Raw genomic sequence first — 15,860 nt, 5'->3', positions numbered from 1 at the left:
CGGAAGACAGTTTTTTCACGGACGGTTTGTGGGGGGTAGAGGAATGGGGATGGGATGTTTTCAGGATAAAACTGTTCCACCTCAGATCATCACGCATTACATTCTCTTAAGAAGCGCACAATCTAGATTCCTCACATGCATAGTTCCCAATAGGGTTCGCGCTCCTATGAAAATCTAATGCCACCGCTGATCTGGCAGGAGGTGGAGCTCAGGTGGCAATGCTCACTCACCTGCCACCCACCTCCTGCCATGCAGTTGGGGGGGAGTTGGGGACCCCGATATACTGTGTATACCATGTTAAAATAATTCAAGCATTTGGATTGTGCTGTCCTTTTAAATTTTAATAAAATAGATTAATTTCATATTACATAGAGAGCAAGTCCATCCACTCATTCATGATAAAATTTTAGAAATATTTTCTATAAAATGTTTAGTATTTGATTGGAAATGAATCCAGTATAACATGACTTCCACAGATACAGCATTCCCATCCTCACTCCCATTCTTATTTTGAGAAATTTTAAAAATACAGAAAAGTACAAAAAATAAGACAAGATATCCCTATACCACAATCCAGAATCAATCAGTATCTTCTTATATTTACTTGAAGTCTTTTGAAAGAGAAGTGGATGTTTATATAAAAAGCTGAAGTCCCCTTTAACCAATACCCACCCCACCTCCCACACTCATTACTTTCCCTTCGCCACTCTTCACAGGTGACCACTATCAAGAGTTTGGTCTGTTTCCTTCCAATCCATTTCAAAAACGTGTACATACATATATGCATCCATTACCAAGAGATAGTGCTGAGTTTTGTGAGGGAATTTTTAATTCAAATTTACAAAGAGTCACTGTACTATCTGCACCCTTCTGCAACTTGATCCCCCTCAATAATTTTGGGATCTTTCTGTTAATACATGTGGATTTCATTTGTTGCATTTTACAGATATACAGTATTCCATAAGAATTTCCCATATTGTTCATGATGAGCTTTCTCCGTTGTTTCTAATTTTTGGCTACTACAAATCAAGCCACAGTAAATATCCTAGTATGTATTTCCTGAGCATTCATACTCACAAGTAGAACTGCTAAGTATTTTTGAAGTTGTTACAAGGAATGTTTCCCTATTCCCAAGGTCATATGCATTTTAGTATATAGCTTTTTCATATTTCTGTTTTTAATCTCTGGATTCACTTTTGTGTATAGTTCATGGTCTATTTTTTCCCTCTTGGAGAACAAATTACGTCCACTTAAAAAAAAAATAGTTTCATTATTTCCTCACTTCCTGATGCCGCTTGTATCATATTCCAAATTCTAATAAATGCATAGGTCTTTTTCTGAAATCTCTTCTGCTCTGTTGAATCAATACCACAAGAGTCTTAATATTAGTTGTAGATGACCACGTCATCTATTTCTGTCTGTTCCTTTCCAATATTTACAACTTATTCTTCTTGTTACCCACAAAGATCTCCAGATCGATGGTGGTGGCAATAAAAAACAGGCATCCATTTTCTGTTCCCGTTTTTAGTGAAAATGTGCCTAAACTTTCGCCATTCTCTCTGCCGCAGGTTTCTTTGTTGGACACAGGCTTTTTACCATACGCACATCTTTCTCTTCAGTACGAATTTTCTGGTGTCCTTTAAGTTTTTAGTACTTGTTAAAGTTAACCTCATTCGTGATGCTTTGCTTCAGAAGCATTATTTCTGGGGTATGATGAGGTGCAAATTTCTAATGAAAGCTTTCCCACGTTCAAGGCGTTCATGGGGTCTTAGTGAGTGTGGATTTTCTGGTGTCTAATGTGGTGTGACTTCTGGCTGAAAGCTTTCCCACATTCACTGCACTGATAAGGCTTCTTACCTGTGTGGATTCTCAAATGCAGAGCAAGGGTTGAGAACTGAGAGAAAGCTTTCCCACATTCATTGCAACCATAGGGCTTCTCACCTGTGTGGCTTCTCACATGCACAGTGAGAGATGAGCTCTGAGAGAAGGCTTTTCCACACACATTGCATTCGTAAGGTTTATCACCTGAATGAATCCTCACATGTACAATAAGGGATGTTCTCTGAGAGAAGGCTTTTCCACATTCGTTACATTCATAGGGTTTCTCTCCAGTGTGAATGTTCTGATGTTTTATGAGGTACTTCTTCTGGCCAAAGGCTGTTCCACATTCACTACATTTAAAAGGCTTCTCTCCAATATGGATTTTCTCATGCTCAGTAAGGTTGGATTTGCCACTGAAGGTTTTTCCACACTCCTTACATACAAAGGGCTTCTCTCCTGTGTGAGTTCTCTGGTGTCTGATGAGGTTTGACTTCTGAATGAAAGCTTTCCCGCAATCTTTACACTCAAAAGGTTTTTCTCCAGTGTGAATTTTCTGGTGCGTAAGGAGGTTTTCCTTCTGGCTAAAGGATTTTCCACATTCATTACATTCGAAAAGCTTCTCGCCGGTATGGGTGTTCTGATGTTTAATGACATACTGCTTTTGGCTAAAGGCTTTTCCACACTCGTTACATTCAAAAGGTTTCTCTCTCGTGTGAAAATGCTCATGCTCAGTGAGGTTCGACTTGTGGCTGAAGACTTTCCCACATACCTTACAGGCAAAGGGGTTTTCCCCACTGTAGATTCTCTGCTGGCTGAGGTGTGACATCTGAATGGAAGCTTTCCCACATTCACAAGGTTTCTCTCCAGTATAAATTTCTTGATGGGTGAGGATTTACTTTTGGCTTAAGATATTTCCACATCTCTTACATTTATAAGGCTTCTCTGTGTATGACCTCCCAAATGCAGAGTAAGGGATACGGTTTGAGAGGAAATGTTATCATACTCAGTACATTCAATGCTTTCTCTCCAGAAAAATTTTCTAATATTCAGTGAAGTATTGCTACCTTCACTGGTTTCTCTCCAGCATGAATTTTCTGCTTCTCAGTGAGACTGTCATCTAGCTACGGGCTTGTCAACACTCCTCAGAAGCACGGGGTTTCTCTTCAGCATGACTTCTACGTTCGATGAAATGTGACATGTGAGTAAAAGTTCCCCCACATTCAGTAAATTCATAGGGTTTCTCTCCAGTATGAACACTCTGGTATGAGATGAGGTACAAATGTTTTAAACCAGAGGCATTTACACTTAAAGGGGGTGAATACCATAAGGAGTAAGCTGTGGTAGAGAAGTTGCCAACTAATTCCCTTGATAATTCTTTCCTGCACAACCTACCTCATGATTTCAGTCCAGGTTGTGTTTCAAACTCAAACTTCAAAAAGCTGTGGCCTTAAAACAAATAAGGTCTGAGAACAGAGGAAGTATTTTTTCTTATATTCAATGCTCTTTCCCTCAGTCTTTACTGGAGATGGATCAACGTGCCTCCGAAGTCCTGGTGCCTCTCTCGCTGTGCATCATCTTCTCAGGCTTCCTCTAAAATAGAGTACAAAGAACCACAGCACAAAGCAGTTAATTCATAAAGTGCCCAGAACCATGGCTGGCACATGGTAGGCCCTTCATCTTGCCTTTATAATACCATCACTTTTATTTGTGAATTTTCCCATTGCTAGCAATAAAACTTTTTGAGATTAACTCTGGTAGCCCATCTTCCAATATGAAAAGAATCTATATTTTTTTTATTTTATTTTATTTTTGAGGCAGAGTCTTGCTCTGTCACCCAGGCTGGAGTGCAGTGGCATGATCTCCCCTCACTGCAAGCTCCACTTCCCGGGTTCATACCATTCTCCTGCCTCAGCCTCCCGTGTAGCTGGGACTACAGGTGCCCGCCACCACACCTGGCTAATTTTTTTTGTGTTTTCAGTAGAGACGGGGTTTCATCGTGTTAGCCAGGATGGTCTTGATCTCCTGAGCTCGTGATCCGCTCGTCTCGGCCTCCCAAAGTGCTGGGATTACAGGCTTGCGCCACCGCGCCCAGCTGAGAATCTATATTATTAATGCTTCAACTAAATTATGAGAAGGGAACCCTACTTGAGGTGATCTAGGTAGAAAATTAACATTCATGGGTCTACAAAGCTGAGAGTACTCTTGAAAATTAGCCTTTCCATTTCAGAATTAGGAAGTTGTATAACAAATAATGAAAAATTGCCAAATAGAAGAAAAAGATGACTACATAAAAATTAGAAAGTCCACCTGGGATGCTAGGGAAGAAAAATAATGCTCATATTTCTTTCTTTCTTTTTTTGAGATGGAATTTCGCTCGTTACCCAGGCTGCAGTGTAGTGGTGCGATCTCGGATCTCGGCTCACTGCAACCTCTGCCTCCTGGGTTCAAGCGATTCTCCTGCCTCAGCCTCCCGAGTAACTGGGATTACAGGCACACGCCACCACACCCGGCTAAATAATGCTCATCTTTCTAAGAAAGGGAATAAATCAACCCACAAGTGCTTCCTTCCAAAACCCCATTAAAACGATAAGAAAGGGGAAAATGGTACAAACTCACAAGAAAAAAAAATTTACAAGAGACACTGGTACACAACAATAGGTATTAACAAACTTTTCAATAATGGAGAGGACACGGAAGAGTTCAATGCACAGCAGAGTCATCTCAGGAAACTCAAATAATGCGAATGTACTGCAGAAGAGAGCGCCAGTGATTTGTACCACAAAATATCGGAAATACTCAGAAAATGAAGTGAATTAGGTTTTTCAAAAGGAATAAAGGATGGTGGCTGAAAAAAAGTGTAAGGAGCAGTTGAATACGCACTGTCCAGTTATGAGAACAAAGGACTGGCCACATCTTCGTATGAAATGGAAGTTTATCCCCTGCAGAAATTTAATCAGAGCTCAGGGGCATCCAGCAAATGAGATGACAGGAATGAGCTGCTACACGGAAATCAGAGATTAAACCCACATATGTGGTAAGAACTGCAGCACCATTCTGCAGCTGAAGACAAAAGATGTTGGCAACCAGGTATATATACCTACGGGCAGGATACGAGAGGATCCTTCTCTGGATAAACCGAAAGGCCCACAATAAACGTCATTAGCAGCCTGGCCAACATGGCAAAACCCTATCTCTACTAAAAATACAATAAATTAGCCTGGTGTGGTGGTGCGCACCTATAGTCCCAGCTGCTTGGGAAGCTGAGGCATGAGAATCGCCTGAACCTGGGAGGCAGAGGTTGCAGTTAGCTAAGATCACAACACTGCACTCCAACTCCAGCCTGGGTGACACAGCAAGATTGTTGCAAAAACAAAACAAACAAACAAAACCTCATTAAGATGCCCCTCCAAGATGATAAGTGTCACTTGTATTCATATTTCATTGGCTAAAACAAAGGACTTGGCCATGGCTGCTCACTGGAGTCACAGTATAATCTTCTGCAAGACGGAGACCAATGGTTCAGTAAGCATTTCACTTTTCAGCCACTGAAGGATACAAGCACCCAGGCACAAAAGAGCTCATGATCACCTTTTAGTGAGCTGCTAACTAATATTCCACTAACCCCACTAACATGAAAGACATCAAAATCAAGAGAAAAAAGTTATGAGAAAATAAAGGCAAGGTCCAGCAGACAACACTAAAACCAATCAGGAATAGGTAGAAGATATTTTGTCAGTTAAAGAACAACAGGGCTTTGTAAGCAAGAAATGGAATGAAAAGTTCCCTTAGAAATTAAGACTGTTGGAGGGAGAGAGGGGAGATAAAGCAGAGCATATCCACATTCATCAATAACAAGTCACCTTGTTCCAGAAGGCATCGCTTGCCTCACCCTAGCAAACTCAGGCATGGCTGGGTGCTCACTTGGCCGATAAAATAGGATCACAGTGACAAATGTCATTTCATGGTAGAAATTTCCATGACAAGTTCAGAGGATACACCAAGGAAACATAAAAGCTCAGTAAAAGAAGTTCCAAAAAAAGAAAACTCATTAGAGGAAATATTCAAAGAACAAAAAAACTGCCTCTACTCTAAGTCAAAGGGACAATTTGAGTAAGAATAAGACCCATACCTAGTCACATTACTGTGACATTTCAAAACAGAAAATACAGAGGTTATAAGTGTTTTCAGAAAGAAAGAAAAAGGCTGGACACAGTGGCTCACACCTGTAATCCCAACACTTTGGGAGGCCAAGGTGGGAAAACCACTTGAGCCCAGGAATTCAAGACCAGGCTGGACAATATAGTGAGACCCCATCTCTACAGAAAAAAAAAAAAAAAAGTAAAGCGTTTCCGAGACCAAAAAGTCTGAGAACAGCTGCTCAAAATATCCATTCAACAAATACTTGTCTCATTACCATGTGCATGGTACAGTTCTAGGCTCTAGGGATAAATAGTATTGAACAAAATTGATAATATCCCCTGCTCTCATCAAGTTTACATTCTAGCGGACATGCTAACAGAATAGAGATGGTTTGTTAAAAAGCAGTCCGGGCACAGTGGCTCCTGCCTGTAATACCAACATTTTGGGCGGCTGAAGTGGACGGATCACCTGAGGTAAGGAGTTCAAGACCAGTCTGGCCAACATGGCGAAACCATCTCTACTAAAAATACAAAAAAAAAAAAAAAAAATTAGCTGGGCATGGTGGCAGGTGCCTGTAATCCCAGCTACTTGGGAGGCTGAGGCAGAATTGCTTGAACACGGAAGATGGAGGTTGCAGTGAGCCGAGATCACACCAATGCACTCCAGCCTGGGTGACAGAGCAAGACTCTATCTCAAAAAAAAAAAAAAAAAAAAAAAAAAAAAAAAAAAAAAAAGTTTTCAGTGCTATGGAAAAAAAGGGAAGCCATAAATAGATTTAATTTCAGAAAGGATGAAATCTGAAAAGGTAAGAATCATGTTAAGACATGAAGAAAATTAAGACAATGATCCTTACAGCTATATGGAGGAAGATCTTTTTTTTTTTTTTTGAGACAAGAGTTTCACTCTTGTTGCCCAAGCTACAGTGCAATGGCACCATCTCAGCTCACTGCAACCTCTACCACCCAGGTTCAAGCAATTCTCCTGCCTCAGCTACTCTCCCAAGTAGCTGGGATTACAGGCACATGCCACCATGCCCAGCTACTTTTGTATTTTTAGTAGAGATGGGGTTTCACCATGTTGGTCAGGCTAGTCTCGAACTCCTGACCTCAGGTGATCCGCCTGCCTTAGCCTCCCAAAGTGCTGGGATTACAGGTGTGAGCCACCATACCCAGCCTGGAGGAAGAGCTTTCTAAGTAAAAATTAAACAAGTTCACAGGCCCAGAAAAGATCCTGATGAGCTTCAGTGACAGTGATACTTATCAAACATGATGTCCTTCATGTCCTTCTTTGGCTTAGCCTGACCCCCTCCTACCTTTTATTTTTTTACAGACAGGGTCTCACTGTTGCCCAGGCTGGAGCACAGTGGCACAATCATAGCTCAGTAAAGCCTCAAATTCCTGGGCTCAAAGTGATCTTTCTACCCCAGGTTCCTGAGCAGCTAGGACCATAGGCATAGGCCACCATGCCCTGCTACTTTTAAAAACATTTTGTAGAGATGGGGGTCTCATTATATGGCCCAGGCTAGTCTCCAACTCTTGGCCTCAAGCAATCCTACCTCCCCGTCTACCTGAATGCTGGGATTCCAGGTGTAAGCTGATATATCTGGTCCCTATCTTGTAATCTTTTTTTTTTTTGAGATGGAGTCTTGCTCTGTCACCCAGGCTGGAGTGCAGTGGCGCAATCTTGGCTCACTGCAAGCTCCGCCTCCCGGGTTCATGCCATTCTCCTGCCTCAGCCTCCCGTGTAGCTGGGACTACAGGCTCCCACCACCACACCCGGCTAATTTTTTGTATTTTTAGTAGAGACAGGGTTTCACCGTGTTAGCCAGGATGGTCTCGATCTCCTGACATTGTGATCTGCCCATCTTGGCCTCCCAAAGTGTTGGGATTACAGGCGTGAGCCACTGCGCCTGGCCTTTTAACCTTTTTAGAATCTATACATCTTCCTGGAAGTGGCTCCCAGAATTTTTTTTTTTTTTTTGGAGACAAAGAGTCTTGCTCTGTACCTTAGGCTGGAATGCATGGCACCATTTTAGCTCACTGCAATCTCCACCTCCCAAGATCAAGCAAGTCTCCTGCCTCAGTTTCCCAAGTAGCTGGGATTACAAGCGTATGCCACCACAGTCAGTTAATTTTTGCATTTTTAGTAGAGATGGGGTTTCGCCATGTTGGCTAGGCTGGTCTTGAACTCCTGACCTTAGATGATCTGGCTGCCTTGTCCTCCCAAAATGCTGGGATTACAAGCGTGAACCCCCATGCCTAGAGAGAAAGAAAAGTTTAGATTTTTAAGAGATAGCAACCAGATGCAAAGCTTGAACCCTGATTACGGCCTAGAATTTAAAAAAACTATGGAAGGCATTCTGGGGACAATTGGAAAAATGTGAACATAGTCTGGGTAGTCTATAATATTAGGACAATATGGTTAATCTTCTAAGGTGTGATAATGGTATTTCATTATATACGGGAGCTCTTTTTTGTTTTTTGGTTTTTTTTTTTTTTTTTTGAGACGGAGTCTTACTCTGTCGCCCAGGCTGGTGTGCAGTGACGCGATCTCAACTCACTGCAACCTTGGCCTCCTGCTTCAACCTCCCAAGTAGCTGGGATTACAGGCATGCGTCACCATGCCTAATTTTTGTATTTTTAGTAGAGACAGGGTTTCACTATGTTGATCAGGCTGATCTCAAACTCCTGAAATCTGGTGATCCACCCACCTCCACCTCCCAAAGTGCTGGCATTACAGGCATGAGCCACCACACCTGGCCAGGAACTCCCCTTTTTGGTAGAAAATATATATCTCTAATTTTTTAGAAGTAAAACATCGTGATGCCTCAGCACACAAAATAAACACACGGATACAGACATACAAAAGCGTGGCAAAATATTAATGATTGAATCCACATGGTGGGTACATAAGAGACTGTTTTACTATTCTTTCACCATTTGTTTTATTTAAAAAATGTTCATATGAAAAAATAATTGAATGGCTGGGCATGGTGACTCACACCTGTAATTCCAGGGGCCAAGAGTTTAAGACAAGCCTGGCCAACGTGGCGAAACCTCGTCTCTACCAAAAATACACAAAATTAGCTGGCTGTGGTGGCACACACCTATAATCCCAGCTACTCAAGAGGCTGAGGCAGGAGAATCACTCGAACCTGGGAGATGGAGGTTGTAGTGAGCCCAGACTGCACCACTGCACTCCAGCGTGGGTGACAGAGCAAGAGTATGTCTCAAAAAAGAAAAGAAAAGAAAAAAGAACTGATCAATACTTCCACACAAAAAATTCATAGATTATTTAACAGCAACTCATGCATTCTCAAACTACTGATCAGAAAAATAAAACATGGACCTGCCTTTCAACAGGATTATGATGCAGACTGTAGACAGCAAAATCTAAAAATATGTTTAAGATATCATTTACTGAGGACTTGTAAGTTCCTCTGGAAAACATGAAGTAATGGACAAGCAGAGGAAAGATGAAAAAAGGCAGAAGTAACAGAAACATTTAATGAAAATTGAATTCAAGTTTATATGATAAGTAGTACCTACACAAGTAGAATATTTCATAATCAAAGGCCAAGATTCAAAAATTTTATAAACAGAAATATGTTCATATTCGTAGTCACATAATTTGTATGTTTTTTTTTTTTTTTGAGATGGAGTCTTGCTCTCTTGCCCAGGCTGGAGTGCAGTCTCAGTTCACAGAAACCTCCGCCTCCCGGGTTCAACCGATTCTGCTGCCTCAGCCTCCCGAGTAGCTGGGATGATAGGTGTGCACCACAACGCCCAGCTAATTTTTGTATTTTTAATAGAAACAGGGTTTTACCATGTTGGCCAGGCCAGTCTCAAACTCTTGACCTCAGGTGATCTGCCTGCCTCAGCTCCCAAAGTGCTGGGATTACAGGCGTGAGCCACCGAGCCTGGCCTTTTTAAAAAAAAAAAAAAGATATGGGGTCTCACCATGTTGTCCAGGCTGGTCTAGAACTCCTAGGCTCAAGAGATCTGCCGCCTTGGCTACAGATGTGAGCCACCGTGCCTGGCCCTTTGTTCTCTATTAAAGAGAGCTTAGTGTGTCTTTTTAAGGCTTGACTGATTCTATTACAAAGACCATGAGAAAAGAAATAATCCAGAAATAACATGAAACTGGTCTGAGGTAATCTCTGGATCTCGAAATAATGGGATGAAAATTGTAATGTGGGTAGCATTCTGACACAATGAGAATGAAATTAGACAGCTGTCTGTCCCATAAACAGGTAAAACTGTGTAAGGCAAGACGGAAACTCTAGAAATGCCAAAATAAGAACTGAGATTACAGTTACTTCTAACTTAAGAATGAGACCGGGTATAGTGGCTCCTACCTGTAATCCTAGCACTTTGAGAGGCAGAGGTGGGCAGATCCCTTGAGGTCAGGAGTTTGAGACCAGTCTGGCCAACATGGTGAAAACTGGTTTCCAAAAAAATACAAAAATTAGCCGGGTGTGGTGGTGGGCACCTGTAGTCCCAGCTACTCAAGAGGCTGAGGCAGGAGAATCACTTGAACCCGGGAGGCAGAGGTTGCAGTGAGCCACGATGGGCACCACTGTACTCCAGCCTGGACAACAGAGCGAAACCACGTCTCAAAAAGAAGAAATATTTATTCTTCTAAAATTGTAGTCGGCTCACAGCAACCTCTGCCTGCTGGGTTCAAGTGATTCTCCTGCCTCAGCCTCCTGAGTAGTTGGGATTACAGGCATGTGCCACCACGACCAGCTAATTTTTGTATTTTTAGTAGAGACGGGGTTTCTCCATGTTGGTCAGGCTGGTCTCGAACTCTCGACCTCAGGTGATCCACCCACCTCGGCCTCCCAAAGTGCTGGGATTACAGGTGTGAGCCACCGCACCTGGCTCTCTATCTACTTTTTATGTCTGTGAAAGAGAAAAAAAATGTTAAGAGTAGGAAGTAATTATAATTCTCATGTCATATGAGAGAGGATGTGAGTAGGCAGCTGCCATTACTCTTCTAAGAAAGAGTCCTTGGCCGGGCGCAGTGGCTCAAGCCTGTAATCCCAGCACTTTGGGAGGCCGAAACCGGCGGATCATGAGGTCAGGAGACCGAGACCATCCTGGCTAACACAGTGAAACCCCATCTCTACTAAAAAATACAAAAAAAAACTAGCTGGGCGTGGTGGCGGGTGCCTGTAGTCCCAGCTACTCGGGAGGCTGAGGCAGGAGAATGGCGTGAACCCGGGAGGCGGAGCTTGCAGCGAGCCGAGATCGTGCCACTGCACTCCAGCCTGGGCGACAGCACGAGACTCCGTCTCAAAAAAAAAAAAAAAAAAAAGAAAGAGTCCTTTCTTATCTATTTATTTTTAAAAACAGAGAAAGGTTCTTGCTTTGTCGCCCATGTGGGAATGCAGTGATTCAACCATAGCTCACTGCAGCCTTGCACCTCTGGGCTCAAGCGATCCTCCTGCCTCAGCCTTCATGTAGCTGGGACTACAGGTGTGTGCCACCACAGCGGGCTAATTAAAATTTTTTTTGCAGCAACAGGGACTTGCTATGTTGCCCAGGCTGGTCTCATGCAATCCTCCAACTCTGGCCTCCCAAAGTGCTGGGAATACAGGCATGAACCACTAAGTATGGACAAGAAGAGCCCTTATGTATGGTGCTCTCCACAACCATAGGACAGCTTCAAGGGCCTCATCACAGCTCCTTGCATGCAATCATGGAATCCAGGAATGTTACACTGGTTGAAGGAAATTTGATGGACCCACTGACATCTCTGAATGGTAGGGAATGTAGGGCTTAGCAAGGAAAGACACACCACCCTCGAATAAAGCAGCCTGTTAGTATAGCAGGACAGAGGAAGGCACGATTTTCTTTAAAAAAACAAACAAACAAAAAACACAAATTTTAAAGTTCAAGAGGGCACAATTTTCTATCTCCCTAAATTCCTGACTTCTGTATCCAACTGTCTACTTGAATACTCATTTATATGATCAATAGACATGTCACAAGCAACAAGTCCAAAAGAAAACTCCTGATCTTTCTCAAAAATTTCTACAGACTTCCTATTTCACTAAATGATAATCCATTTTCTTCCAGTTTTTCTTTTTTTTTTTTTTTTTTTTTTTGAGACGGAGTCTCGCTCTGTAGCCCAGGCTGGAGTGCAGTGGCCGGATCTCAGCTCACTGCAAGCTCCGCCTCCCGGGTTCACGCCATTCTCCGGCCTCAGCCTCCTGAGTAGCTGGGACTACAGGCGCTGCCACCTCGCCCGGCTATTTTTTGTATTTCTTAGTAGAGACGGGGTTTCACCGTGTTAGCCAGGATGGTCTCGATCTCCTGACCTCGTGATCCGCCCATCTCGGCCTCCCAAAGTGCTGGGATTACAGGCTTGAGCCACCGCGCCCGGCCATTCTTCCAGTTTTTCAAATCAAAACCTCAGACTCTTTTTTCTCATATCCCACATACAATCTGTAAGCTATTCCTTTAAACTATTTTAAAAACCAGACAGATCGGGCGTGGTGGCTCACGCCTGTAATCCCAGCACTTTGGGAGGCTGAGGCAGGTGGATCACAAGGTCAGGAGAGAGAGAGACCATCCTGGCCAACATGGTGAAACCTCATCTCTACTAAAAACACAGAAATTAGCCAGGCATGGTTGCTTGCACCTGTAGTCCCAGCTACTTAGGAGGCTGAGGCAGGAGAATCGCTTGAACCTGGGAGGTGGGGTTGCAGTGAGCTGAGATCATGCCATTGTACTCCAGCTTGGGCAACAGAGGGTGACTCAGTCACAAAAACAAAAACAAAAACAGAAAAAAAATCTGACTACCTGTCACTAAACCACCATCACTTTCTCACTCAGATTTTTGAGACAAGATTTCTTCAACTAGAAATTTTTGAGACAAATCAGGACTTTTCTTTTGGACTTGTTACTTATGACATGTCTGTTGATCATATAAATGAGTATTCAAGTAGCCAGTTGGATACAAAAGTCAGAAATTTAGGGAGATAGAAAATTGTGCCCTCTTGAACTTTAAAATTTGTGTTTTTTCAAAAAAAAAAAAAAAAGAAAAGAAAAAGGCCTCCAATTAACCTTATAGCCTTGGCCCCCTACATAGTTTATTTTCTATATAACAGACCTGATTATTCCTTTCAAAATGTAATTCTGATCTCATCATTCCTCTGCTGAAAGCCCTCTGATACGCCGGGAGCAGTGACTCACGCCTGGAATCCCATTACTTTGGGAGGCCAAGGCAGGTGGATCACTTGAGGCCAGGAGTTCGAGACCAGCCTTGGCCAACACAGTGAAACCCTGTCTCTACTAAAAATATAAAAATTAGCCAGGCGTGGTGGCAGGCGCCTGTAATCCCAGCTACTCGGGAGGCTGAGGCGGGAGAATCGCTTGAACCTGGAAGATAGAGGTTACAGTGAGCCAAGATCGCGGCACTATACTCCAGCCTGGGTGATAGAGCAAGACTCAGACTCAAAGAAAGGAAAAGGAAAAGGAAAAGGAAAAGGAAAAGGAAAAGGAAAAGGAAGGAAGGAAGGAAGGTCAGCCCTCTGTTGAGTCTCCAAAATCACTCAGAATCAATGCCGAAGATGTGATTTGACCTGTTACCTAACCACTGCTACTCTTATTCCCTTTTGCTCTCTCTCTTCCTGCCCACAGCCCTGATCACTGTTCTCTGAATGGGACAGCAAGCTTCTCCTGCCTTAGGGCTTTTAACATTTTGTTCTTTCTGGCTACTGATCTTCCACCTAATACTGCACGCCCACTCTCACACTCTTCAGATCTTTTTTCGAATGGTATTGTGAGACCTTTCCCCACCAAGCCGATTTAAAATTACAACCCCAACTACCCCTCTCTATGCCAGTCTCCCTTACTTCTTTCCATAGCACTTATCACTATCTGATAGTATATATTTTTTAAGTATTTACTCATTGTTTGTCTCCCCCAATTACAACACAGTCCCTAGGAGGAAGAAATTTTTGACTGTTTTGATAGCTGACATTTCCCTAGCATCTGAAATAGTACCTAGTACATATCATGCAATAAATACTTGTAGGATGTGAATATATCAGGTTGGTAGAAACATAAATGGGTTTACTTCTTTTGAGAGCAATGTGCTTATCTCAGTTAAATTTATAAACATAACTTTGACCCAGCATTCCACTTAAAAGTAAATGCTATGTACTTTTGAATCTTCATATTTCTGCAAAGCAATACAAACAAGTATACATACTTGTGTCTTCAATAGCAGAAGCCTGGAAACAACCTAAATGTCCATTAGTAGGAGGCAGGTTAAGTATATTACGTGTCAGCCAGGCACGGTGGCTCACGGTGGATCACTTGGGGACAGGAGCTGGAGACCAGCCTGGCCAACATGGCAAAACCCCATCTCTACAAAAAATACAAAAATTAGCCAGGTGTGGAGGCACATACCTGTAATCCCAGCTACTTGGGAGCCTGAGGCACAAGAATCTCTTGACCCCAGGAGGCAGAGGTTGCAGTGAGCCAAGACTGACCTGCGTGATACAGCAAAACTCTGTCTCCAAAAAAATGAATAAATAAATAAATAACAAATTATGTGTTGACAGAGAATTCTAAGAAAAAAACTTATGTACATAATAGAATATATACCACCATTTACATGAAAAGGAAAAATTAGGGCTTATATGTATACTTATTTGCAGCACAGATATAATATACTGGCTTATTCCTAGGCTACCTCAAGAAGGATATATGTGACACTCTTAAACATGACCACAACTTTACAAAAAAACTGCAGGACTAAGAGTCGGAGCTAAGAGGAGATTTTTTTCGGGAATCTGAGACTGGAGGATCACTTCAGCCCAGGCAGCTGAGGCCGCAGTGAGCTATGATTGTGCCATACATATATGCCCCCACACATAAAAGTAGCATAGGGAAAACTGATTTCTAGGTCAACAACTTATGACAGTGGTACATGGTGGCAGAAGGAAGGGAGGCAGAGGAGTCCACGGATCTACGATGGCAGAGGTAAATGAGAAGACAACGGGAAGTGTGAGAACAGGTGTAAAATATAATTCTGAGGCATTCAGTCTCTGAGAGGATGAGAGAAGGTAGTAACAAAAAGGAACTTAAATATCAGACAATATGTAAGGTCTTACAAAGTATAAAGGACAATGAGTGAGGACAGGAAACGGGACAAGGATGAAGGAGAACAGCCACCACAGTGGCAGCACAGACGAAGAAGGAAGGCTGACGTCAGAACAGCAATAGGAGGGGCGCCTGGCCCCTCTAGAATCTGGTGAAGAAGAAGAATGAAACACACAAAAATGATGACTAAGCGTCATTCAGGAATCTAGAAAACTCACAACAAGCAATACTCTACGTCTAGAGCCTGTAAGAAAACATCCTTCGAAGCACTTCAGAGGTATTAATGCTGACTGAAAAACTGTGGCCTGCCTGTCACTGACTCACCTGCACAGACCCTTCCCACTTCTCCACCACGCAGTTTGGCTTCAACAGAGGATCATAGAACCTGCTACTGGGGAAATGACAGAGCATTACAACGTTAATGCTGAGGCCAAAGTACCATCCTAGAACTCAGGTTGAGCCCTGGGGTCTCCTGGCCTTCTGAAGAATGAGGGTGCAATTTCCAAAGATGCACAGAACAAAGTAATGACTTTCTGCCTTACTGACTAAAGCACACACAATCATATGAGCAGGACTAGGGCCATTAGAATCCTAAACTTCAAAGCCATGCTCATTAAACCACTTAAAGTCTACACACATCCACAAATGGGAAAAAGCGAGAATTAACTTTCAGAATTTTACTCACACAGAGAGCTATTCACACCTCGTGTGAGTGGTTGCTGTTTTTCTCCAGCACTACACTCCCACGCAGGGTCCTGAGAGGAATTTAACTACAACCCC

General features: G+C 42.7%; 1 protein-coding gene across 11 annotated transcripts in view; it reads right to left on the bottom strand.

The window, feature by feature from the left end:
- Window positions 1-302: 302 nt before the first annotated feature.
- LOC105495474 (zinc finger protein 146) overlaps window positions 303-15,860 on the bottom strand; it is a 29,595-nt gene continuing 14,037 nt past the window's right edge. For 5 of the 11 annotated variants that reach the window (XM_011765089.2, XM_011765098.2, XM_011765085.2 and 2 more), the window contains one exon: window positions 303-3,411. In XM_011765089.2, coding sequence (XP_011763391.1) covers window positions 1,769-2,647 — 879 coding nt within the window. In that variant the 5' untranslated portion in view covers window positions 2,648-3,411 and the 3' untranslated portion in view covers window positions 303-1,768. Of the gene's footprint in view, window positions 3,412-14,384; window positions 14,481-15,404; window positions 15,472-15,860 lie in introns of those variants that run through there. The other 6 variants (XM_011765090.2, XM_011765086.2, XM_011765093.2 and 3 more) reach the window with 3 other exon arrangements.

This window comes from Macaca nemestrina, chromosome 20, assembly GCF_043159975.1.
Source record: "Macaca nemestrina isolate mMacNem1 chromosome 20, mMacNem.hap1, whole genome shotgun sequence".
Taxonomy (NCBI): domain Eukaryota; kingdom Metazoa; phylum Chordata; class Mammalia; order Primates; family Cercopithecidae; genus Macaca; species Macaca nemestrina.
Note: the sequence above shows the minus strand (reverse complement) of the source record. Positions and strands in the feature narration are given on the sequence as shown.